The sequence below is a fragment of the Scophthalmus maximus genome, chromosome 5, assembly GCF_022379125.1.
Source record: "Scophthalmus maximus strain ysfricsl-2021 chromosome 5, ASM2237912v1, whole genome shotgun sequence".
NCBI classification, from domain to species: Eukaryota; Metazoa; Chordata; class Actinopteri; order Pleuronectiformes; family Scophthalmidae; genus Scophthalmus; species Scophthalmus maximus.
This window is the reverse complement of record NC_061519.1, coordinates 3,843,244-3,868,344: the sequence shown is the minus strand read 5'-3', so window position 1 is coordinate 3,868,344 and position 25,101 is coordinate 3,843,244. Positions and strand designations below refer to the sequence as shown.

The window sequence follows — 25,101 nt, the reverse complement described above, 5'->3', positions numbered from 1 at the left end:
TGACCAGATTCATTTCCGACTACATGACGATCAGTGGCTTTCAGAGTGCAAAATGATTCATGTGTAGTATTTCTTTATGTGCCGACTGTTGCGGTCGAGTCAGTCCGTGATACAGCGCCCAGCTGACTGTTACCCTGCATGCTGTTGTGTCTCACATTAGGAGAATGCAGCTTCAGCTCCGCGGGGGTCTACGATGGCACCGCGTTCAGCCGGATATTTCAGATCCTCTACAGGAACGAGGAGATGGCCGTGAATGACTGCATGATCTTCAAAGTCCACCTGCTGTTGGACGGAGAAAGGGTGAGTCGCACCGGCGACATTCTCTGCACGCACACACACACACACACACACACATTCACACAGATAAAACTGCCATCTGACTCAAACAATACAGAGATTTAAGCCAATTATGTAGTAAAAAGGAGAAAAAAAAACATCATTATGCTGAATAATGAAATAGTCTCGCTCCGTTAAGCGCTGCCGGCTCGTTGAATCTGTGACACCATGAGCAACTTTTCGGACTTGCTGAGTAACTGTCTTCATCAGAAGCGTCTAGGAATGAATTCGGTTGCCTTTTTTTGGCCAACTCCACTATGCTTACTCCAAAATTATTGGCGACAAATCTGCGCGCTCGATGCCGATCGCGGGTCATGAGTGATCCCGAGTGATTCGCCAGATGTGAGAAAAAGCGTCTCAGCCAATCGCTCATCGCTTTTGGCTCAAATGACATTACATTACATCGCATTTTGCCGATGCTTTCGTCCAAACGCGACCTTAAATCACCGAGTCAGGTAGCATTAGGGGCCTTGCCTAAGGGGCCCACACTGGGACCACCTGCCTGAACTTTGACCTTTTGTACCAAAGTCATTGGTGTAACCCACATAGGGGGGGCTGTGGCTCAGGACGTAGAGTCGTTCGTCCATCAACCCGAAGGTTGGCGGTTCGATCCCGCCTCTTGCCAGTACACATGCAGTTGTGTCCTTGGGCAAGACACTTAACGGCTCTTCCGACAGTGCATGAATGAGTATGAATGTGACAGAAAAATGCGTGGTAAATAGCAGCGCTGTATGAATGTGTGTGAATGGGGTGGTCTATATGACTAGAAAAGCGCTATATAAATACAGTCCATTTCCATAGTTATAACAGCTGCTAGCGTGCCAAAGTATTCAAATAAATTGGTGAACCTGCTAGTATTTTCATAGTGAGCATATGAGCATGCTTGAATTAAGCTCGAAGGTCCTCTGGTACCACGCACAGACTCACAGACCTGCTTGCATTGCTCCGTACTCTCAGTCTGTTCACATCATGTGTTGCAAATAAGTCAAAATTTTGCCGAGCGCTGACCCTTGTGGGCTCAGTCACTCTCCGTTGAAAACTGCTAAAAGTGGAAGGAGGAAGAAAACAAATCCCCTGCCTCAACAATTTTGTCTCATATCAAGACCCAAAAATGCTTATTGCGGGGCTTCTGATCACCATGCAGACGCAACACTGTTACAAACGGATGAGTAAAAATTGAAGCCGCCAACAGCTCCTGTCTGTGGTTAAATGATTGGCTGAGTAAAGTTACTTCCCCTGTGTAGAATTTACATCTTTAATTGATAAATGCAAATTGCTCGCGCCATGTTCAACTCAAACCATCAGGCACAGTTATCGATGCGCTGCCTTTTCATGGTTTAACCGCGGGCACGAACTCGAAATATATCCACTGTGCCCGCTCATTTCGTTCTTTCGGTGGGAGCCAATGGACCCTCGAATTGATCAGCGGTGACAGCGGTGAGACGGGCCAGGGGCAGGGACGTGCAGGGAAAGTGAAGGTGGCCCCCTCCTCGAAGCCAATCGCCCATATGAGAGTGACACTCACCCTGCACCACCCCTCATCCGCTCTCTGACATAATGTATATCCCCGTGGATACTGCAGATGCCTGGATCGGCGTTGAGGGAGCCCGCGCTTCGGTCACAACGTGGACATTCAGTCCGACGTGACTTTGGTTGACTGCTAATTTGACACGTCCGCGTGGCGGTACATGGAGACGGAGGAGTTTAAAAGGCATATCAGAATTCCAGCCGTAAGCTCTCCCGGAGGCTCCTCGCTCATTAACCTCCCAGAGGTCACGCGCAGCTGACAGCTACAGGTGGCGCGGACAAAAATAGCCACCTCATTTCCCACGGGTGCACCCGTACGTAGGCTTAAAACAATCAGAACATCAGCGTTAGAAAGAACTGCAGACCTGTATGCTAACTGCATATGTGTGAGGAAGAGCCGCGCGAAGGCTTTATCATAACAAGCACTGCGCCTCAATCTTCAAAAGACTCCATTACGGCCAGCGTCGGAGCCGCCTCTGTTTGATCATACCTTTTCCACTTTTTTGTTCAAATTTAAATGAGCACATTTAAATAATTCTATGGCCCTCTGAACATGAGAGAAACTCAATGATGTTCAGGGCCACGCCGAAATTAAAGGGGAAGCCCGCACGGAGAACATGAACACTCCATTGAAAAAAAAGAACTTTGAAGTTACTTAAATTGGCAATGGAAATGGGGTTGGTCACAGCAGGTTGCATGGCAAACAGCAGTATCCATCCCCACCCATCAATATGTACATGCATACTGTTTATCCACCATATGCTTGATGACGGCTCCTCTCCGTGATTGATTGATTCCCCACTTGAAATGCTGATGGCGCTAATCAAAAGGAGAACGAGCGGTCACCAAATGCTTTGACGGCTATTGAAATGACACGTGTTATACGACTGGAGTTCACAGTTATCATCTCGGCTCAACCCATCCGGGGTATTTGGAGCGATCGCTCTCTCTCCACCACGACCATCAAAGCACCAAATGAGGGAACAGCGTGATCCTCTAGTACAATGGTGCTCAACCCTCCAGACGAGCTGCTGGGAGTTGGACGACCCATAACAAGGAGAATTGAAACTTCCTTTAATCCGTCATCTGTGTGTAGTCAAGATTTTGTCCTTTTTTTTGGTTTTGCCTCGGTATAGCAGCTTGGCAAGGTCAGGTTGCTGGTTGGTTGATCAACCACATTGACGCAGCCTTCAATAGTTGTACATCCAACAAATGTTGGATGGATTGCCGGGAAACTGGATAATTCAATTCCTCCATCTGGTCAAAAATCGGCCCAATACTAGTGTATTGCTAATGACAATCCCATTGACTTCAGTTGTGTGCTTACTTGTAATTGTTAGCATGTAGGCTAAACCAGGTGCTGTCACAACTAAATTCAGTCAAATGTTGTGCTAAATTTGAACGGAAACGTAAATATTGGCACAACCAGTGCTGCAGACTCTCGCTCTTGTCGGCGTTCCCCACACCATCTCACAGATTTCCTCTGACAAAAATGCGTCCGTCCGCTTCCCCATTGGCCATTTCGCCTCGAAAAACTGCAAAGTATCCAATGCGCAAATAGGAATTCGAACTAAAACAGGACACGGTTGCGACAGTGCTTGTCCCACAGTGGCGAGTTCACTTTAAAGAACACCTCCAGTCACGTTTGAAAGTATATCAAAATAATCTGCTATGCCTGATTGTTTGTTTAACATTGTTTTCTTCGCCTCACATTAGCATATTCGACAGCGATTGGTTTTCTGTATTTGTCACGTACCAAATCGAGCTCGCCGAGGATTCATTTGGATTTCAAATTTCAGAGAGGAATGTGAAAACACCTCCCTAGTGACAACATTTGCTGAGATACGAGTCCCTTTATTCAATGTCAGACATGTTAGAGGACAGAAACAGAAGAAAAATACTTTTTGTTTGAGTTGAGGGGGAGTTTAAGTAATTATAAAGTCTATTCCAAATAGACTGTCATTATTTTTCATTAGGTCACCTTATCCCCATGTTGTTCATGCATTCACAGCTCTACCATTGTTTTGCAGGTGGAGGAAGCCATGAGTGAGGTGGACTTTCAGTTGAAGCTGGATCTTCATTTCACAGAAAATGAGCAACAGTAGGTTTTGGAGTGTGTGTGTGTGTGTGTGTGTGTGTGAGCGAGAGAGAGTCAAACTAGGCATTGATCGGGGCTGTTATGTTCTCTGCTCTCTTTAAATGCTGGAAGTATATGATTGCGCTGATTTGATCGTTTGCCGGCAAATAGGCAAATATTCGATAAGTAGTAGTGAAACCATCATTAGGTATTAGCACGCCCTATGAAAGCGCAATTCCTGTTGTAACCCTGCTCTCGTGTCCAGCAGCTGGGCATTACTGAAGTGCAGTTGGTGTCGTCTTGTGTGTTTAAACATTTACTGTAAGTCGCCGTTTCTGGCATACCTGTGTGATTATAGTACTTGTCAGCGCTCCAAAAGACGGAATTATGGAGCACCTTCGCTGTATCATAACACATGTCTCCTTTGGTCGCCTTACGCCGTGACTGTAGGATATCTCCAAGGTCGCCATTACCATTCCAGTCGAGGCGCAGGATTGTTTTTTTTTTTTCAGACTCTGTCTTTCAGAGCTGCAAGGACAATAAACATGTTTTGAATAATTCACATCAGATTGGTGGTGAACGCGTTCCCATACATTTTTTATGAATCTGACAGGAGGCACAGACTTTTGTCCATGATGGCTCCTACTCGCAAAAAAAGCTGCACCTTTTCATCATCAAGATACCCTGCTCCCCAAGTCATATTCGCAAACATTCCTCTTCCGCATATGGAATGAAATCACTTACCTCGCAAATGTTTGAACTGCATTTGCAAGTGTCAGTCTGGTTTTAACAGTTTTTTTTAAAAATAGTGTTCATTTAGTTATGAAAAATAAGTATTCAGATTCATGCCAAGTGCAATTATCTATATTTTGTGATTTGTGCACTGGTGAAACACCTCTCTCTCTCTCCTTCTACGTCTCAGGCTGGCAGAGATACTGACTGTCCCGCTGATCAGCAGTCGCACCCTCAGCCTCCACTTCCACCCACGCCGGGGCCTCCACCACCACGTCCCCGTCATGTTCGACTACTTCCACCTGTCCGTCATTTCTGTCTCCGTACACGCCTCACTGGTTGCCTTACATCAGCCGCTAATCAGGTGCAGCAAAAAGAGACGTTTTGATCATTTGCATATGATGGATTTCAAATTTGCACAAAGGACAAACCCCTAATGATCATGATACAATCACAGGGACTGTTCAATAAGTTCGGCCCTTGTTGCAGACTCAACAGCGGAAATTGTTTCGTCCCGAAATTATAAGAAATTTCTGCAAACCAGACAGACGTGGACCAAGGCAGGCTTATATTATTATTATTATTATTATTATTATTATTATTATATTTCTAAGTGGTAACCACTTATTGAATGAGTTAAAATATCGACTGGCACATTTAATGAGCTGTTAGTTTGCTAATCAATCTAACACGAGTTGCTTGAAGACAACAGTCTGAACAGGCTGGATTTCTACTGTTTGTAAAAATGTGGATCCGGCAAAAAGGGTGTTATTTATGCCCTCTGCTGCCAAAAAGCTAAAGCCACATTTCTGGGGCAAAGAGACAGTATCCTCACCAGCCGATCATCCATGTAAGGGACAGGACAAAAAAAAAACAGCATTGGCTTTGTATTGCAGGCCAATGTGTTCCGGTACAATAATTTCTAACAACAACTAAAAAGGCAAATTTGGACTCACGAGGACGAACAAACTGTTGTGCGGTAACGTCATTTGTGGCTGCTAGATGCAAAATTGCCCCAAATCCAATAAAGAGCGGGCAAGGCCTTAAATTCATGTAGAAACTGAGATACCTGCTTACCACGTTTAAGCAGGCCAGGAATTGTAACTCACGCTAGTGCCGGAGTGACCAGCGTTTGACGGTCCTGCTGTGCCGAGCTCCGTTTGTGAAATTATGATTCGGGGGAAAGAGTTCAGCAATTATGGAATACGTCTTCCTTGTTGGTTATTTAATTGTCAAACTGTTAACACCGCGGAGGAAGTCTTCGAGCCGATAGAACGACGTACTTGCACCTGCATGGATATCAACAGCAGAGAAGAACTCAAGGGAGTCTGTCAGTTGACCGCTTTCATGGAGACTTTTCCAAACACTTACTTGATGAATTCAGCGGTCAATATCATAAAGTCCGTCTTCAGCCGTGCATTACATAGATTAACGCAGCACTTGAATGATTAGAGAGTCAGCAGCTCCCGTCCCCCAGCTTATGTCTTTCGACACACACACACACACACACTCATGGTCTGTCTCTGCGTGTGTCCTGCCTGTTCTCTCTCCAGCTTTGCACGTGCAGGGAAGGGCTCCTGGCTGGGCAAGGGCTCGCCGGAGAGCGAGAGCGACCTGTCCGCCATGTCCGTAGAGAACCTCGTGTTCGGAGCCGGCTACTGCAAACCTGTCATCTCGGAGGTATGTCGACCTCTTCGGCCGCTCAGTGGCGCTCAAAGCAGAAAAAGGCACAGAGAGACCAAAGCCGAGCCGGGCCGTTGTCCCTGTTCAGATGGTTGCTCCTTTTTTTTGGGGGGGGGGGTTTGGTAAGCGAGCGGCTAAATGCCAGACGATGACTGCAACGTAATCGGCTGATGGATTCGCCTGTGATTTGTTTTGCCATGTCATCCATGGGCAACAGGATTCCGTCCAATGAGAGCTGACAACAGATCTCCCCCTGGTCTGGATTACAGATCCCCGACATGTCTGTACCTCAGCGTTGGTCATTTGTCTGGTCCCCGTGGAGCCTCAGGGGCCGACGCAGAAATTACCAGCGTGCTGCGCTGTGGCTTTTTAATAATATCTGATCGGCCCACCTGCCGGGGCCCGAGGGCTCCAGGCTCGGCATCTGGAAGTGGTAAAGGCTCTCGCAGGAAATGGCGGCATCGACCTGTCACCTTCCTCTCATGCAGAAGTGCATGATAACAGAAAAAGATAGAGCAATTATTGTTTTCGTGATTATTAATCAGGATTACGGATGTTTTATCTACTGGGACTCGATTATTTCATTACACTCACTGTTGCCGAGACAAAGCGTTAAACATCTTTCAGTCTCCCCGAGTAGCAGAAGGTGGAAAAATCTCGTCACTCTCATTATTATTAACATGAAAATGAATAACTTAAATCATTTTGAGGAAGCTGCTCGGGCAAACACGGCACATAATCTGCTCTTAACTGGTTTAACGTTTTCCCAAGGGACGGATGATGATTCGGTTTGGTGAATCATATTCACACGATCGGGTTTTGTGCTCAACAAATGGCCGAAATTATTTTTCCTTTACAGAAATGAAATACACTATGAATTAATAAACTGTCTATAATCTTCACAAGTAAAATCTACTTTTTGTTTAACCCGCAGTAAAAACAAAAGCCTGTAAGTGTAACCTGACTGTTATTCACAAATAGTCAATGAAGTCACTGCAATGAAATGGTATATTATGTGCGTATGGCTTTATCTGAACTAACTGCTTAAACAGCATTCTATGACCATTAGTATGAAATGCACATGGTTAAAATAGGTGAGCAGAACCATATACAGTGTGAATACAGTATATTACTAATTAGCCCCACATGAAGCCGAAATTAAAAAAGCATTTTCGCACCTTTCCCTGGGTCAACATAACATACTTCAAACATGCTTAGAATTAAAATCTTCTACGGCCCTGGGACACAGCCATGATCTATGAGAACTCCTATTTGGACTCTTTTAACAGACAGTATTTGTAGCAATAAGTTATGAATTACCACCACCCAACCAAGTAACTGGTTCTGAATACAGCCATCATCTTTCATCCGTAGTTTTAATTTGTGTTTGCCAATTATTCATACATACTGAATATACAGCTGTAAAGCTGTAGGTTCCCTATTTTTTTCTCCTCCCTTTTTACAACACGCATCTCTCGGGGTCCTTGCGGACGTCCCAGTCTTCACTGTAAATCTTAATGAGCGCACCCGGTCCCCTCCCCCTCGTGGTTTTTACTCCTACCCCTGGCTGGGCACTTTGGTAAGCTCTGCGTTTAGCCAGGCGGGGGGGTTTCGTTTGATCGCATTAATGAGTTCTGCTCACAAGCGCCACGTACCACATAGCTGCAGGTGAAATCTGCGCACACTTCCTCCACCGTTATTTTTTTCAGAGCTTTTTTTCACCTGCGGCCACGCTCGGTGTTTTCAGCACTTTCCCCCCCTCAACACCGCGTCATGTTATAAGGTTATTATTTCTGGAAAACAAAAAAAAACCTGTTGTAGATTACCATTGATAACAACGGTTACATCTTCAGTGGTGTAAAGGGATATTTTGAGGGGAGGAATTAGATGTGAGGCACCGGAGAAAATCTTCGATGGACAAAGCACAGTTCTGAGGAATACAACTGAGAAATCATGCCGACGGAAATTCTCCTCCTGCCAGTACAAACCTACTTTGACTGGATTCTTAGACCCCATGATACACTGCGATGCTGAGCTGAAAGAAAAGCATCGACAGCAAGAAAAGAAACTCTCATGTCAGGTGAATAAGAACTGGGGCAACATCGCGAGCATTGTCAGCACAGGGAGAGAAAACGACTGTTTTCGGATAATGACTAGTTCATACTGAAAAAATTGCAATTTTTCTTCACCCTTCACCCGCAGACTGATCCCGGCAGGCCTCTCTCTAAAGCTAGAGGGAATTATGAAAGTAAACATACAGATGTTCCTTCCTGGTTTGGGTATAACGCGCCGCTGCAATTACAGAGCGCGCGCAAGTATGATGATAGGGCCGGAGACTCGCAGTTGCTCGGGGGGCCAAAATTACAGTACATCCCCAGATACTCGGGAAGCATGCGTGCCTTTCAAGGCTCCGAGCCCCGCTGGCGCTGTGGAAAAACATCCCTGCCGCGGGAAGAACTCCACGGGTGGCGGGCAGTTTTCAGGGGTCAAGGACCAGCAGATTTGAGGGTCGGTCGCTGGTCACATTCAAGGCCCGCTGACTGCAAATTGTGACGGGCTGACGTGCACAATGATAGTAGTTTGAGTGGGTGGCCATTGGCTCTTGAGGGAGATCATCGGGAGGAACAATTAAAGCATGGAGGCTGGGAGAAATTGTCGCGCTGTGGCCGGAGACGTGTCTCGCATTCAATGCCGGCTGTATATCGCAATGGTGAAGTACAGTTGATAGAGAGAGCCGTACACAGGAAACAGGGGCCATATTGCGGCACATATCGAGCTAATTCACTTGGATGCACGGGGAGACGGTGTTTGAGCAGCATACATGATTTGACACTTTCTTTGTACCTCGCGTATCTTCTTTTTTTTTTTTTTAAATGTTTCAAGCGCAGGATTTGTACTCAGCAAATGTGATCCTCACACTCTGGATTCCTGGGTCAGCCTCCCACACTCGGGAACGTTTAAAGGTCGTAGCAGGAAGCGTTACATCCTCCCATGCTACATGCCCATCTCGAGGTTCTTTTACAGCTCCCAGCAAGCTGTGTTTAGGGCCCGTTTGTCTCTCACGCCGCATTTGATCTTCCAGGTAACGATCATGACTCTGCCCGAACGCATGAAAAAATGAGGGGAGAAATTTAACACAAGGTCAGAGACATGCCTATACATCTGTCGCAGCGCAGGCTATAAAGTTCAAGCATGTTCTCGCCGTCCCGTTATTAAGGCAGGCCGTTTGTCGGGAGGGGTGAGCGCTGACCTACATAGCGGCTGACATTTTTCCTCTGGGTCCCCGTCTCCGCAGGGGAGCTTTTATGTGGCCAGTGAAAACTGCCTGCAGAGAGCTCACACGTGGCACCGGAGACTCTGTCGCCTCCTGCTGGCGGCACACAGAGGCCTGCAAACGTACCACAGCGCGCTGTTGAAGGACATCCCGCAGCTCCAGCAGACTCCACTAGACTCTGGTGAGCATATGCAAAGAGTCCCCCCCCCCCCCCCCCCCCCCCACCCACCCAAGAATATCTGTAAAAGTTTTAAATTCGATAATTAAATTGGAAGGTCCACTGAGAATTCAAATGTCTGAAATCCCATTATCAAACAACCCACATATCCTTGTTCTTCATTTCCACACGTGGAGGAAGAAAATGTACTGTTTTGCATTCAACAGTTTACTTTGAATAAAGATTTAGCAGTAACTATATATATATATATATATATATATATATATATATATATGTCAAATCAAAAGTAGAGGTTATCCTTATGCATATTGACATTGTGACCTTTGACACATTCGCGTGTAAACAGTATTGTACTATTTCTGTCAGGGTCCGCGGGGACCAAGACGTCTTTTTGGACCTTTTTGAAAGACTGACAACTCTTTGTACACTCTTGTGAACTCTGTGGACTTTATCGTGGATTATTTCTGTGATGATTGCCCTTCCTTGTGTGTCTCTGCTTATGTAGTTACTTTCTTGCGATCCCTTGTGTTTTGTTCATCTTGAGTTTTGCGTTTCCTGTTTTATTTTGTAATTAATTTCCTGTCCTCTCCTGTGTCTGGTTTTCTGTTACTTCACGTTTCTTGTGGAGGCAATTCAAAGTGCTTTACATAAAACGTTAAAAGCAATTGGGAAGAAACAGATGATATCACATTAAAATATAATAATTAAAAATTAAAAAGAGAAAATAAAAACATGTTAAAATAGAATAAGACGATAGATGAAAGTTACAGTGCAGTAGAAGAAATGCATAAATAGTATTTAAGGAAAGGCAGCGGCAAACAGAAATGTCTTCAGGCTTGATTCAAAAGAACTGAGAGTTGCAGCTGTCCTGCAGTTTTCTGGGAGTTTGTTCCAGATCTGTGGAGCATAGAAACTGAATGCTGCCGCTCCATTTTTAGTTCTGACATCAACTGTCAAAATTATAGTGAAGTGAAATGTACACATGTAAAGCAAAGAACTTTGTGTTTTATTCAGTCTGATGTTTGTTCATAATTCGTATTGCAAATATTCAAATATAATACTCTATCTGCGCTGCATTTGTAATCCCCTCACTTGGTACGCACAGTGTGATTAAATCTCTAAACTCTGCAATAAACCCTTTTTTTTCTCTCAACAGAGGTTCTGCCTGTAGAGGAAACTCTCAGTCAGCTCACATTAGAGTTGCAGGTACGTTACTGCCACGTCAAAGACGCATGTTGAATTCCCTTGCAAGGGACAATTTTGTTTTTCTAATCCAATTGTGATTTACTGTTATGCTTTTTATTTATCTTTGGCCAGAAATTATAAAATTATACCTCCAAAATTTGAAAGTATTGCATGTCAAGTAAAGTGCTTTCATTTGTCTTTTTTTTTGTTCTACAAGAAAACTAGATCACACCTACAGCATCTAAATGAACGCTGGCATTAAAAAAAGTCATCAATATGTATTGTTTTACAATGCTGTGGGACAACACGAATGAGTCATTAGTTGGATGATATGTCTTTGTCGAGCAAAGAGGGATCATTAATAGATTAAATAATCATGGCTTTCGACTGTTAATGCATCTGTGGAATGGCATGACGGCCCAGCTGTTACCACATAGAGAATGGCACGGGTTGATTGATTTACACCATTAACACCATGAGCTGCCTACAATGACCAAAAGTCAGGAATAGAGCAGGTATTCTATTTTCAGGAGGTATAAATATGCTATCAAGACTACCAGGGATCCTAAAATAGAAGACATATTTTAGGAAGTCCTTGACATCTCATGCATCCAGTTTTATTATAAACGGAGATCTGCTTTTTTTTTTTTCTGTCGCCAATCAGCTGCAGGAGGGCCACGAGAAGGTAGCGGAGCAGATCAGCAGGGACGTGAGCCAGCTCTGCTCCCAGCTGGCTGCTCTGTGGAGCCGCTTCCTGGAGGCCGCTTTGCTCAACCCCCACATCCTCTCCTATCTGGCCCAGGAACACCACACGCTCAGGGTGAGAATCGCGCCGCATCAAAGGCAGATTTGCACAATGCTCAAACTTCGCCGTTTGCTGTGTTCTGTCGTCGGCACCCACGCAGAAATAGGAAAATACAGAACAATGAAAAACGGTTTCATAACCATGGACATTATAGCTCTGTAAGCAACTCCTCAAGACACACAATTCTCTCATACCACACTAAAGAAATCTCTGTGAGCAGACATATATAGTCAAAACAACATTAAAACCCATTGTGATAAGAAAGGGACCTCGGACCACGAAAAAGGTCGGAATTATGACCAGAGGTGGGTGGAGTCGCCAAAAAGTTAACGCAAGTGAACATATTTCAATTAAGTTACAAGTAACAACATCTTACAGCTCAAAAGTAACTTCTGAATAAAACACCGTTCCACTCGTTTACTTTTACCTTAGGAAAACCATTTGTGTTGAAACCTAATATCATCATCATGTCCACAAAAAAGCACGACTATGGTCAACAGTCATTATTTTCAATAATCACAATTTGTCATATTTGGTGGTATGGCTCTGTCCTGGGACCTCCCTGCCCTTCCACGTACATACTTGGAAAGCCTGAGGTAGGGGAGAGCACTTCTCCCTACCCTTCCTTGAGCCTTCATGGAATGTGAGGCCCGGAGAGCAGCATCTAAAGACCCCCAGCATCAGAACAGAGCAGGCAACAATGACAACACATGACACATGATTAGATCAGATACAGATTGAAGGGAGGCTCTGGGTTTGACTTCGTGGCCTGCCTGAACAACGCGATGCTCAATTAATCTCTCTTCTTCACTCTCCACTCCTCTGTCTCTCTTCATCAGGCCACATGGATGACCATGGACATTTTAAAAAGTTAATACAGTAACAAAGATGTACACTGTCAGCTCAAATATATGCATTATGACAGAAAACAGGTATTGAAGTCATTTCAAAGCACAGTGTATTGTTTGAATATAGATTTGAACTGATTAGCGCTATATATAATCACTGCCACCAGATGTCATACTAGTACCAATATCTCAAACAAACAAATGCAACAAAAACCCCACACTTTGCCGGCCACACCAGTCAAAGCAGATCCTAAACACGTAATGAGTAGCAAGTCCTCCATCATCTGTAAATTTGCGGAGATGTCAAAATGCGGAGATGTAGACATTTGGGGCTTTTGGCTTTGGATGTTTCTGCTGAGGTGCTTGGCAGTTGAAATCACTTTGAATGGGAATGAGAGAGGAGAAGGGAGGGGAAGTTGTAAGGGGGACTGGGTGCTTGAGTGGGTGGGTGGTTGGGGAGCAGGTCCCCTGTGTGCCCCCCCCCCTCTATAAGTATACCAACTCTTATCTTGTCTGAACCTCTTCAGCTGAAGAACATTGTTTCTCTTGCTGGCAAAATTCTGGTTCGTCCGTATTGATCAAACACACTCAATGCTCACATAAATCACTGAATTACATGTACAATAAAATGAATGTAACTCATTCCTATCTACCTTTAATTATGACAGAAATTTACAGAGGGATCTATTAATGCTACTAAGGGAATTAGCGAAAGGATAAGATGCCATTGTTGTTCTCCTCACCCCAACCGGCCGAGACAGATGATCGCCCACAACTGAGTCCGGTTCTGTCAGAGATTTCTTCCTGTTAAATGGGAGTTTTAAAAGTGCTTTGCTCATTGTGGGATTTGTTGGGTTTTCCCTGTAATGTTGTAATATTGACCTCACTATGTCAAGTGCCTTGAGACAATGTATGTTGTGATATGGCGCTATACAAATAAAATTGAATTGAATTGAATTGAATTCTATCTCTCAATAGCTTAAACCCAGGTGAACGGACCCATAAAGTTTTCAGTGCAGTTTCTATCTAATCACTGGGCTATTTAATATGAATGCGTGCTTCACAGTGGAGTAGCTCTCCAGGCTCTCTTAGGTGGCTCTGTTTCCTCTCAGTTGAGTAAAAATAATGAACGTTTGCTTACACAAACCATTGGGGATACTGTTATGCTGCCACCCACCAGTGGCGATTTCAATTAACACATACGTTGTAATCACTGTGGGGTGAAAATTCACCACAAAGTGTACTACCACAAAAGCTTGACTGAATAAGAATGACTGTTGTAACCATCCACATTTTTAATAGCAGTTAAAATGAGATTGAGACACCCCTAATGAAAAACAACAACTGAAAACTGCTATGTCTGTTTCTGGAAACACCAGGTCAGGAGGTTCTCGGAGGCATACTTCTTCACTGAACACCCCAAAGAAGTATCTCTTACCTTTCAAGAGGAACTGTAAGTCTTCTGAGTACGAGAACGAATAATTCTTTCTATGAGGGGAGAGAAGTGTGTTATTTATAATATTACTGTCCTAATTCAGAATCAACAGACATGGCCAGATAGCTGGAGAAGTGAGAAGCTCGGACTACCTGACCAAGATGCCTCCTTTACCGGTTGAGTGCCTGGACATCGATGGAGACTGGAACAGCCTGCCCATCATCTTTGAGGACAGATATGTGGACTCTCCTCAAACAGGTAACACTGAAACTCTTGTCTTATTTACTACTAATATTTTTTTCATGCTTTTCTAATGCCTCTTTTTATTCCAGAGTGGGTATCACATGTGCCAATGCCTGCAAGTACGGAGGAGTGGACCAACTCAGATGCAGCCATCACTTCTTCCAAAAAGATTCTTGAAAGCAGCCAGGGAGCCAAATCAACAGTAATACCCTTGGATCCCTTGGACAGTGACGACTGCATGGACCTGCCCACATATGTCTCCTTTATAGCAGAGCAGAGTAAGACATGCACCAACATTAGGAGTATCCAGAGACCCATTCCTCCTGAAGACAGAGCCGAACACCCCCAAGCAGGGGCAGAAAACTCGAAGAAACCAGGGGGAAAACAAGGCCAGGTGGAGAAGAACCGTGGTTTGGGTCTGCGGTACATCACAGTGAAGCCTTGTGATGATCCATATAGAGGTGAAGCAGTCCTGGTTCACACCTTAAACAACCCACTCCCTGTCTTCACTGACAGCAGCGAGGAGTCTCCAGCTCACCGTGACACAGAAAACACCGTCCAACTTTCTGCTGCCACAAATGACAGCAATGCAAGAGAGGACGAAAACCATGAAGAGGAGTCTGACATTGCAATGCCATTGAATCACTCCAATGATGGCGAGGGTGAGGATACTTCTCTCATTAGCCTACCCACTGCCTTTGTGCATCCAGTTACGTCTCCCTGCGCTGGTGATCTCAGAAAAGACGTGACTCACCGTGGAGGCCTGGCCGCCTCCAAAATCATGAAGCGTTCGTCGTCCGTTATTTCCGACTCAGGTATTGAGAGTGACCCCAGCTCGGTAGCGTGGCCTGTGGAGGCAACACTTCGTAGGCGACCTCCGCTTGACTTCTCCAGCGAACGGGAGCTCCCACAGCAAATAGTCCGTCGCCGCCCAGTCCACCGCAGCTCTCTGGAAGGCCTGCAGATGGAGAGTAACGGCAGCCTTCCAAGTGCTGGGATACAGGCCTCACTCACCTCCATTAGCTCCCTGCCTTATGAGGAGGACCAGCAACAGAGGCAGCTCAGCAAACTGACCAAGTCAGTCTCAGCACCGCAGATAAGTAGTCCAGAGGACACAGAGGAGGACCATGTGCTGCCCAACCAGGAAGCAAATACTAAGAACTTAATGCAACAACAGGATTCATGTAAGATCAACTGCTCCTCCTTGATCAGCAACCTAGATTCAGAGCAATCTGTATCATCTCTATTAGACAGTTCAGTTACAAATCTTGGCAACATTCTCAAGGAGAGTATTAGCTCAGTTAAGTCAAGCGCAGAGACATACAGACCTAAGACTGTGTTAAGTGGTGTGTCTGAAGTGTTGCATCTACAAGAGTCCGTGGAAAGCCCTCATGCGAAGGAAAGTGCTGTTATTGGCAGCTACGGGGAGTATATAAATCATCAAGCACACATCAGTGGAGTAAGCACCTCAGCGGAGGATGTGCATCTCATTGAATCAGAAGCAGTGCCCTGTAGCTGTGGAAACAAACCATGTTCGCATGAAAGTGCCGCGGATCAAGAGAGAATTAACGCGGGAGATGAGTGCCACGGTTTCCATCGGACCAAAGTAATTGCTGTTGAGGACCAGGAGGGCCTGGATTCCACCGGAGCACCTCTCGAGCCTTCGAGACTTCAATACTCCGACAACCTCTCCAACGGCACCACCACCACACGGAGGCCCAGCGACCTCACAGGGCTGACAGCCAGCGATATCATGTCATCGTTTGACCGCAATGGGATGTCATCAAGTGAGAAAGCGCCTTTAGACTGCCAGACGAAGTCCACTAATATCCCCAACTCGGGTTTGGCCTTTATGAACAAGAAAATGACGGAGGTGGTGAACATGTCAGTGTCCTGTGCCCCGACCTGTCTGCCATTTTCTTCTGTTCTGAGAGACTCGCCATCCATCAGTGGGATGTCCACTCGCCAGACTACCTCACCTATCACCCATCAGCCCCTAGGCTCCTTTGGTATCATCTCCTCATCTTCACTCAACCCCCTTAACATGGATGATGAGACCAACGAACGCATGCTCAAGTGAGTTTTAGCCAGCAAGGGACAAGTTGTGCTTTAAATGTATATCAAACCCCAAATGGAAGTACATACCTTAGAAAGACCGGACATTAGCAGACTAGATGGCAAATGAGCTCGTCACCTCAAGAGCACTTTGGGCACCTTAAAAAACGTACCTGCAATTTTTAAAATGGTCGGATTAGATGCAAACATTTCTTCAATACTGGTAATGCTGCTATTAATCGCAACCTGTCCAATTACTACTAATTAAGCCAATAACCAAAGCTTAATATGCTACAAGTGGCTCAACTTAATTTGTCAAGGTCCTGTCTGCTCAATTGTCAATGAAAGACACCAGTCTTGAAGGTTATGCAGGTCTTTTTCACAGCCTGAAAGCAACACGAGTGAGCAAGCTCTGCCCCCTCATAACTGACAAAGCAGCAACTGATGCTAAAATATTTTCTTTCACAACTGGTCAACCACCCCATCGGTCGAGACCGATGGCCGCCCACAACTGAGTCGGGTTGTGCCGGAGATTTCTTCCTGAGTTTTTTCTCATCCACAAGCGCCAAGTGCCTGCTCATTGTGGGATTTGTTGGGTTTTCCCTGTTATATTGTAATATTTACCTTACTATGTAAAGTGCCTTGAGACAATGCATGTTGTGATTTGGCGCTATATAAATAAAATGGAATTGAATTGAAGTAAGATAGGTACCACAGATGTGGAGAAACCTATTCGCAAATGTGAAAATTGGTCTGACAATGCCTCCTTTTGTATTTTTCTGTAATAAAAATTTTGACCATATATTTGAAAGTTGCTTTTGACAAAACCTCAAAATGACTTCAGCGACACATCTCAAGCATGTTCATTGCAGTGTTAGTTATATCTTTTCAGGCAGGTGAGAATCATGTCCTTCCTGACCTGGATGTCAACAAATAATGCATTAAATTGAAAATGCACGCTTTTATTCCAAGGAAAAATTTTGGATGAGTAACAGTATAATCCAATCCAACTCCTGGAAACAAGGTCAACCCCAAAAGTTTTCTGGGCGTGCAGGAGACAGCTGTTGACATCTGGTGAGGTAACTGGCAGTCACTCATGCTTGGAAAGCCTAGCATAACAAAATGTGGGCAAATTTGAAAGCGAGGGAAGTCAAGACGAGGTGAAATGCCTCCTGAACGTATTAAAATCACATCAAAGTGTGTGCAGGCAAATCCGTCATGATTTGCTGAAAGTACTAGAACTGGAATCCGATTTGTTTGGACTCTTGCACAGCTAAAATTTGTAACCTGGCTGATTAACATGATAATAAAACTGAGAGAGACTTTCGTTTTTTTTAAGCGTTGGTTGGGGTGCAACATCTTTGTAAAATTGAATATTATATCACCATTTTTTTCAGTATGTATCTGAGGGGTTTGGGAATAGGGATTGTTGTCTTTGCGCATCATTTGAAAGTTGTTTTCCAATTTATTGCTAACATACAGAATATAATCCTTCATGTTCTTTCCACTATCTCATTTTTCTCCAGATTCTACAAGGCTAAAGAGGAGCTGTTCCAAGAGTTGTGTTTTCAGGCCAACTTGTACAGCGACCTTCCTCTCTTGGCGTCAGACCTGCCCTACTTCCCCCCGGAGGAGGACGATGAGGAGTTTGATGACGGCATACACCTCGTAGTGTGTGTCCATGGGCTTGATGGTGAGTCTGCGGTCAGCATCACCACAAGAATGTAACGGTAAAAGTACTAAACTGACATGTCTGCAGCATACTTTACATTTTCTTTTAGTCTTCAGTGTCCTTCTTAGCATTTCAATTGTAATATGGTATCTGTGTCTATGTCCCAACAACTTTCACTTCGCCCCATATGGCTTGTGAATACAATTTTTTTTAAACATATTCCAGGTGTCTGTTTAATGATCAGAGGGCAATCTTCCTGAGAGCTGAGAAAGTGTGTGTATGATTTCATTTCTGCTTCCAGGAAACAGTGCAGACCTTCGGCTGGTTAAGACCTTTATCGAGTTGGGGCTGCCGGGGTCCAGGCTCGACTTCCTCATGTCCGAGAGGAACCAGGTAGATGTGGGGAGCAACGGGGAGCAAATTGAGAAAATGTTCCGTCGCATTCCTGTGCATGTGCTTATTTGCAGCGTGCCGACGTGTGTGCTCTCCTTTTTTTCCCGTTTCCCTGCAGACTGACACGTTTGCAGATTTCGACACCATGACAGACAGGTTGCTGGATGAGATCATCCAGCACATCCAGCTCTACAATCTCACCGTAGGCAGGATAAGGTCAGTCTTGGCTTTGGTTGATTATTTGAGGCAATGTCACAGCAGGCAAAAATTTGGTCAGTAGATGGCAGCATAGTCTGTACATTGATGCTTGGGCTTTGCATGAACGTCTCAGCTTATAGGAGTCCCTGCATTATGATAATGAATAGACTCTACACACTCAAAATGGATAAGTGGCACAAAATTGATGAAAAGGTCTTATCATACAGTGCCAATAAGTTTCTGACTTCCGCTTGATTGACGATGCTCCTTTAAGCAGCACCGTGTTGCCCGGTTCCCGTTAAATTAAGCCATTTATCTTCCCTCTTAATTGCCCTCAATGTGCCAAATTTATTTGGTTTTTGTTTTTGTCTTTCCCAAGTTTGTTAACTTTCTATATTGTGACGTTTTTTCTCCAGAGGGTAAGAATCTAAGACAAAAGCAATGAACTGCCACAGCAGCATCTGGTTCATTCCATATTACCTCTATATTTAGTTTGGCAGGAGACAGATGAGAAGGAGAAGGCATGGCGATGAGGGATTTTGGGTAGAGCTGCAGCAGTACTGTAATTAAAGTAAGTGACAGACATAGCTTCATGAATCTAATCTTTCCCACTGCTGCGGAGATGCTATTAATTCGTATAATATGTCCTCTATTTGAGCATCATTAAGTTGTCATTGCCCTTAGAGAATGTTTTAAACAGTTAGCAAGTTGATGCATTTTCTGTACTTGCCAATGTTGTGGCCAAAAATTCTCCAAATAGCCTCCGCTGGAACTACTGCACTTCCTACTCGCAGCTTTAGTCTATAATAAGAAATCGCACCGGTGTCAGAGGTGGGCAGCGTTGGAGGCACTGTTTTTCCAGCCGCCCACTCGAGTTGCGAGTTTATCTCCCTGCAAGTTGTTTGTCTTCCGCCAACAGTTTCATCGGCCACTCTCTGGGGAACGTCATCATCCGCTCTGTGCTGACGAGGCCTCGGTTCCGCTGCTACTTGCCCAAACTGCACACTTTCCTCTCGCTGTCGGGCCCCCACCTGGGAACGCTGTACAACAACAGCACACTGGTCAGCACAGGTGAGGCCTGTGCTCGGCTCTGGGTGAAAAACACATATTTACCATGGTGCTGAGGGCTGCATTTTGATGTAACATGCCCTTAGTCTGTTATCTAACCAAGCATACCATCCATACTGCTCATCGCCTGTCTTTAAAAAGCAGGGGGCCTGATAGTGTGTGTGTGTGTGTGTGTGTTGCTCAGGGCTGTGGTTGATGCAGAAGCTGAAGAAATCGGGATCCTTGCTGCAGCTCACCTTCAGAGATCACGTGGATCCACGGAAAACGTTCCTCTATCTCCTGAGTCAGAAACCAGGTACGGTGACGAAGCGAACTTGAAACGCTGCATCAACCGCCCCTCTCCGCCAGCTCTTACTTGAAGGGCAGTCTGTTCAAATATTCACCAAAAAATGCCGTTGTCGTTCCTTTGTTACGTCAGCCCGCGAGCACGCGAGCCCCTGCCGGCGAGCCGCGAGAGGCCTGCGAGAGGCCTCCTCGCTGTGTGATTGGAACAAAGCAGTCGTTTGTCACACAGGCTTGAAGAAGATAAGCCTGAAAAAGCCCCCCCCCCCCCCCTCCCCCAGAGCTGTGGCAGGCTGACAAAATGATCCAAACCCTGTCATTGGAAGCCCCACCTGTGCACTCTCTTAAAAGCACAATGACGGGAGACAAGAGAGGAAAACACAGTTTTATCGAGCCAGTCTTGTGTTTTCTGACTGTACTCTGCGTTTTACAACCAATTCTTGTCCTTTCTCTCACAGACACACACTCACACACACACTGCAGTCTCATTGACTTGTTTGCACTGTTCGATTTTCAGGGCTCCAGTTCTTCAAGAACGTGGTGTTGGTGGCATCTCCACAGGACCGTTATGTGCCGTTCCACTCCGCAAGAATAGAGATGTGCAAAACTGCTCTCAAAGATAGAACCACAGGTGAGGAGTGCATGCTGTATAATAGTGCCATACCGGATTCTCTTATCTGTAGTTTCAATATATGCAACACCTTTCAATATTTCACAAAGACAATCACACTTTTTCTCTTCCAATACCAACGCCAGTACTGGGCACTGAGTCAGTTTGCTGCTTAATGGCTCTTTCCGACTTGTGTAAGTGTTATACTGTAAGGTTTTAATATAAAGTACATTATCCTGTGAATATAAGGTACCTCTGCTCACTTTGAGTGTAATATGAGGCTGTAGGTACATTTCACTTCACTTCAAAATTATTGTAGTCTTTTTGGGGACAAAACTCGGTCCCCATAATGAGGTGAGTACCAGAAATTTATTTTAAAGATTTTTAAACCGGGTTATGAAGTGCTATACATATCTAGCAACAGAAGAAAGCAATAACACAAATTGACAAAGTTTTAATTATCAGAAAATGATATCCTGTTTATTGAATCCAAAGAAGAAAAGGGATTAAGACACGTAAATTATGTTTTTTTTTTGGGGAGGTAATAAGCTGGACTACAGTATTTCTTGGCTGGATGCAATGATGACAACAGTGACCGTCACCTCACCCATGATAAAAAATATGGATGCAAATGGTCATAAGAACATCAATTTTAGCATAAATCATGTTTAAAAGTTGTATCTCGTAAATTGCAGAACACTCGTTAATTTTCTTCCCTTTTGCTCCGAAGGACCCGTGTACACTGAAATGATCAACAACCTGCTGCAGCCACTCATGGAGGCCAAAGAGTGCCGGCTGATCCGCCAGAATGTGTTCCATGCCCTGCCCAACACGGCCAACACCCTGATTGGCCGCGCGGCCCACATCGCCGTCTTGGACTCCGAGCTGTTCCTGGAGAAGTTCTTCTTAGTGGCGGGGCTCAACTACTTCAAATGAAGGTGCTACTGCCGCAGGCGGACAGGTCAAAACCCGTTGGTGACTGGCAGAGCTGATTTGGTGGGAGGGGGGGGGGGGGGTCCTTACCTTCGCCTTGTACAGTGTATTTAATGTATATAATCCCAGGCATCCAGGAGGCAAGACCTGTTTATGTCATTGGTTGGGATTGATAGAAGGTCATCGTGCATTGTGACTGTTTCAATTGCTAACTCGTCCGATTTTGACGCGTAAGCCATGCAAAACAAGAAATGCGACACCTTAACGCAGGGCCGTTCCATTGGCCTCTTGAACAACCTCTCAGCCAGAACTCTAACCGATGCGACTTGCAGCATTTATCTACTTACATTTTAGGGGTTGGTTGTAAGGGGTTACACGGATGATAGTTTTACACTGTCCCTTAGACCTGGGGCAACCGATGCACGGCATTTATCCTCTTGATTGTACATGGTTTTTGTTGTACAAAAAACATGAACGGTCCTTTATACAGAAATGAGTATATTGTTTAAAAATTATTTATTTTTTATCTGCTCATGTATCTAGTGTAAGTAGTTCCTCTAAATGTGATATTTTGTGTTGTCGTCCTCGAATCCATCATGAGAAAATCTGAAAATGAGTGTTTATACGATGTTATACTATGTAGCCTATGATTCAGTATATTGTAAAATAATCAACTTTTCCATACATTTACTGTTCCTTTTCGTTTTCCTTTTGTTTAACTGCGGTTTAAACCCAACTCATCGACCACGATCAGCTAAGCGTTGAGCTGCAGCACCATGAGCATTACAGTATCATTGATACCAATGGCTCCAATATCCAATATCATTGATACACAGCTGCTATGTTGGCCTTATTGTTGAACTGATTTTGCACTGACTGACTGGAAAGGCCGATTGATTAGGGTCCATGAATTCAATTGATCGTTTGCCACGGCCCCGTCCTCCTTGACTCCCGTTGCTGCACCTGTCAGGCTTTGCAGAATGGCCTGAAGAATCGTTTTTTTTGTATTGTAAGTAATGTAACCTAGTTAATTAAAGACGTGTCCCTTGACCTTTAAAGTAACAGAATGCTGTGTAGCGATTATGTGTAGAACACACAATACTTTGCATAAACCGTCTTGACAGAAGTAAATCTACAACTTTAGGATGTAAATTAGGATCTGAAATTAGGATATCCCAATTGAGATAAACAACTACTTCCCATTTTTGTCCTTCATTCATGTGACAGGGAAGCAGAAAACCGGGCTTAATCATGTAATCAACAGCAAATGTACTGTACACATAATGTACAGTGTATTTGCACATTATCCACTGCTATATAGTGCAATCTCACGGTCTAATGGCCATCACAGTCTCAACGAACCATATCCAATTGTAGAAAAATCCTCTACACAACGTTGGATGGATTGTATAAGGCACTCTGAAATGTATCATTATTTATCAAACGTCGTGAATCAGGGTGATATTACTTTTGGAAAGCTGGATTATTTCGCATAAACACCGACCCACTGCCAAGACTTTTTTCTTACGCACTGTCATTTTCTATAAACTTAAGTTCGGTACGATGCATGACGGGAGCGGGCGGAGCGCCGTCGTAGCAGACCCTGCCTCATGTTGTTCGACATGTATGATGCCAAATGTTGCTCGTCTCATCGGCTGAAGCAAATTTCCTTTTTTTTTTGCCTCCATCCACCACCTTTGCTGTCACCTTCCAAGCGTGACGGGAGACGTGGTTGTCCAGCGTACGGTTGAGGAGCGTTTCCTCATCACTGTGCTGTCCATCAAATGATGCCTACATTCCGGCATCAGAGAACTGTTATCGTGAACGTCTCGCATCCAGCGGTGGCTGTGCGTTGGCTGTGCATGTGCAGTCGTGTACATAGCGAGAGCTATATTTAACCTTTGCACTGGTTCGACGGCAAGTGCACTTTATTGACAACCTTGTGTCGACCTCCACCAGCTTTACAAAGTCAAAAGAGCATTTTTTTCCTTCTTTTTCTCAAGTTTTATACGTGCCCTATTCTTTTCTTTTCCTTGCATCTGAAGGTTGCGTCGCGTACCCGTCGTAAGAGCTGACCTCGGCTGTCCGTCTCAGGCCATTCGAGCATTGTGTCGTCCTCAAAGTGTGCTGTCTCGGAGAACAAGTGCTCTTTTTTCTGCGTAGAAGCTGTGGCGCCGCATGGTAAACAGGGTGTCACCGTGATTGACTCTAATCAAATGGGCCCCCGTAGGACGGCGAGATCGTTTCCCCCAAAAGACACAAAGCAAAGCTGCATAAGCATCACGCGTCATTCGTCAACACACAAACACACACAGACTCGCACATCCCACCCATAACACAGAAACACACACACACACACACACACACACGCTGTATGTGGATGAGGCTTTAGATTGTTTGCCTCTCCTGCAAATGTGCATTTAGGGCCATTTGTGTGTTTACCGAGAGGGGTCAGGAGGAATCGATGGAGGGAAAAACGTGTTTGGGGTATTGGGACGGGCAAATGCAGGTTCTGAGTTGTTCCACGAGATGGACGTCTGTCCTGTTTCCTTTTTTTTTTAATGACTGAATATGTCTCCGAGCGTGTTAGGTGTTCTATCAATGCTGGTGTCATAAGAGTGAAGTCAGACTTGATCCGTGTGAACAGTAGATCCTTGCAAGTGCTGTCAACCTTCAAAAGTAGCTGACTTGAACCTTTTTGTATTTGATTGCCCTTTACTGCGCGTTTATTTGTAGTCTGTGTGTGTGTGTGTGCATGCGTGCGTGCGTGTGTGTGTGTGTGTGGTTGTCGGAGAACAGTGTGTGAAATGTGAATGGAAGTCGATGTGTCATCATAGTCTGCTCGTCGGCCTCGTGTTTGAACTGAATGTAAAAAAATAGAACGACTTTTGACTTCACTGTGAGGAACGTGTGTTTGTGTCATTCTCCAGTTGTTTTGCTGAATGTATACCATGTACAGTAAATACTACTTCATCTGTGCCAATACTAATATTTTTCTATGTCGCTGACTGTACTGTACGTACTCCTTACTAGCTTGTGTTCCATGTAAAATTATAAATACAAATATATGTATATGGCATAGCATTATTATAACAGATATGATGTTACAATAAAAAAAAAATCATTTTTTTAATAATTTGTACGTTTCCTGCTTGCGGTTTGTTAAGCGTGCTCTCAGGTACTGTCAACCTCAAAGGAAATTGTTCGTTTAGTTTTTCTTCTTTTACTTCCAGTAATCGCATCACTTACAGCATCTCTTCAGACGCAGTGTCCATTGTGAAAGACATCACGTATTTATGGTCCCAACCAATACATTTTCTCCAGTAACTGAGGAGATTCTTGAACTTGATTAAAATGTCACAAACAGCTCAACGTACGGAACCTTGTCAGCTTTACAAAAGAGAAATCTAAGGAGAATGCCATTTGCAATTTTAATTGTTATAAATCAAGACAAAACCAACAATGTACGATTGTCCCCAGCATTACCAAACTATAATTGTCATTCAAAACGGCTCAAATCACAGTTCATCTGAATTAACCAAAATGTCAGTCAGTGCAGGAATAAAT

The 25,101-nt window shown here is 44.5% G+C and overlaps 1 protein-coding gene across 1 annotated transcript in view; it reads left to right on the top strand.

The window, feature by feature from the left end:
- Positions 1-24,631, top strand: part of fam135b (family with sequence similarity 135 member B) — a 40,759-nt gene extending 16,128 nt beyond the window's left edge. Inside the window, exons 4-20 of the mRNA XM_047332248.1 lie at positions 161-300; positions 3,894-3,964; positions 4,863-5,036; positions 6,226-6,352; positions 9,651-9,810; positions 10,964-11,013; positions 11,657-11,812; positions 14,025-14,098; positions 14,184-14,338; positions 14,413-16,399; positions 17,905-18,071; positions 18,352-18,443; positions 18,562-18,659; positions 19,561-19,712; positions 19,894-20,004; positions 20,509-20,622; positions 21,332-24,631. Of these exons, the coding sequence (XP_047188204.1) occupies positions 161-300; positions 3,894-3,964; positions 4,863-5,036; positions 6,226-6,352; positions 9,651-9,810; positions 10,964-11,013; positions 11,657-11,812; positions 14,025-14,098; positions 14,184-14,338; positions 14,413-16,399; positions 17,905-18,071; positions 18,352-18,443; positions 18,562-18,659; positions 19,561-19,712; positions 19,894-20,004; positions 20,509-20,622; positions 21,332-21,537 (4,034 nt within the window). The 3' untranslated portion in view covers positions 21,538-24,631. The remainder of the gene's footprint in view (positions 1-160; positions 301-3,893; positions 3,965-4,862; positions 5,037-6,225; positions 6,353-9,650; positions 9,811-10,963; positions 11,014-11,656; positions 11,813-14,024; positions 14,099-14,183; positions 14,339-14,412; positions 16,400-17,904; positions 18,072-18,351; positions 18,444-18,561; positions 18,660-19,560; positions 19,713-19,893; positions 20,005-20,508; positions 20,623-21,331) is intronic.
- The last annotated feature ends 470 nt before the right edge of the window (positions 24,632-25,101 follow it).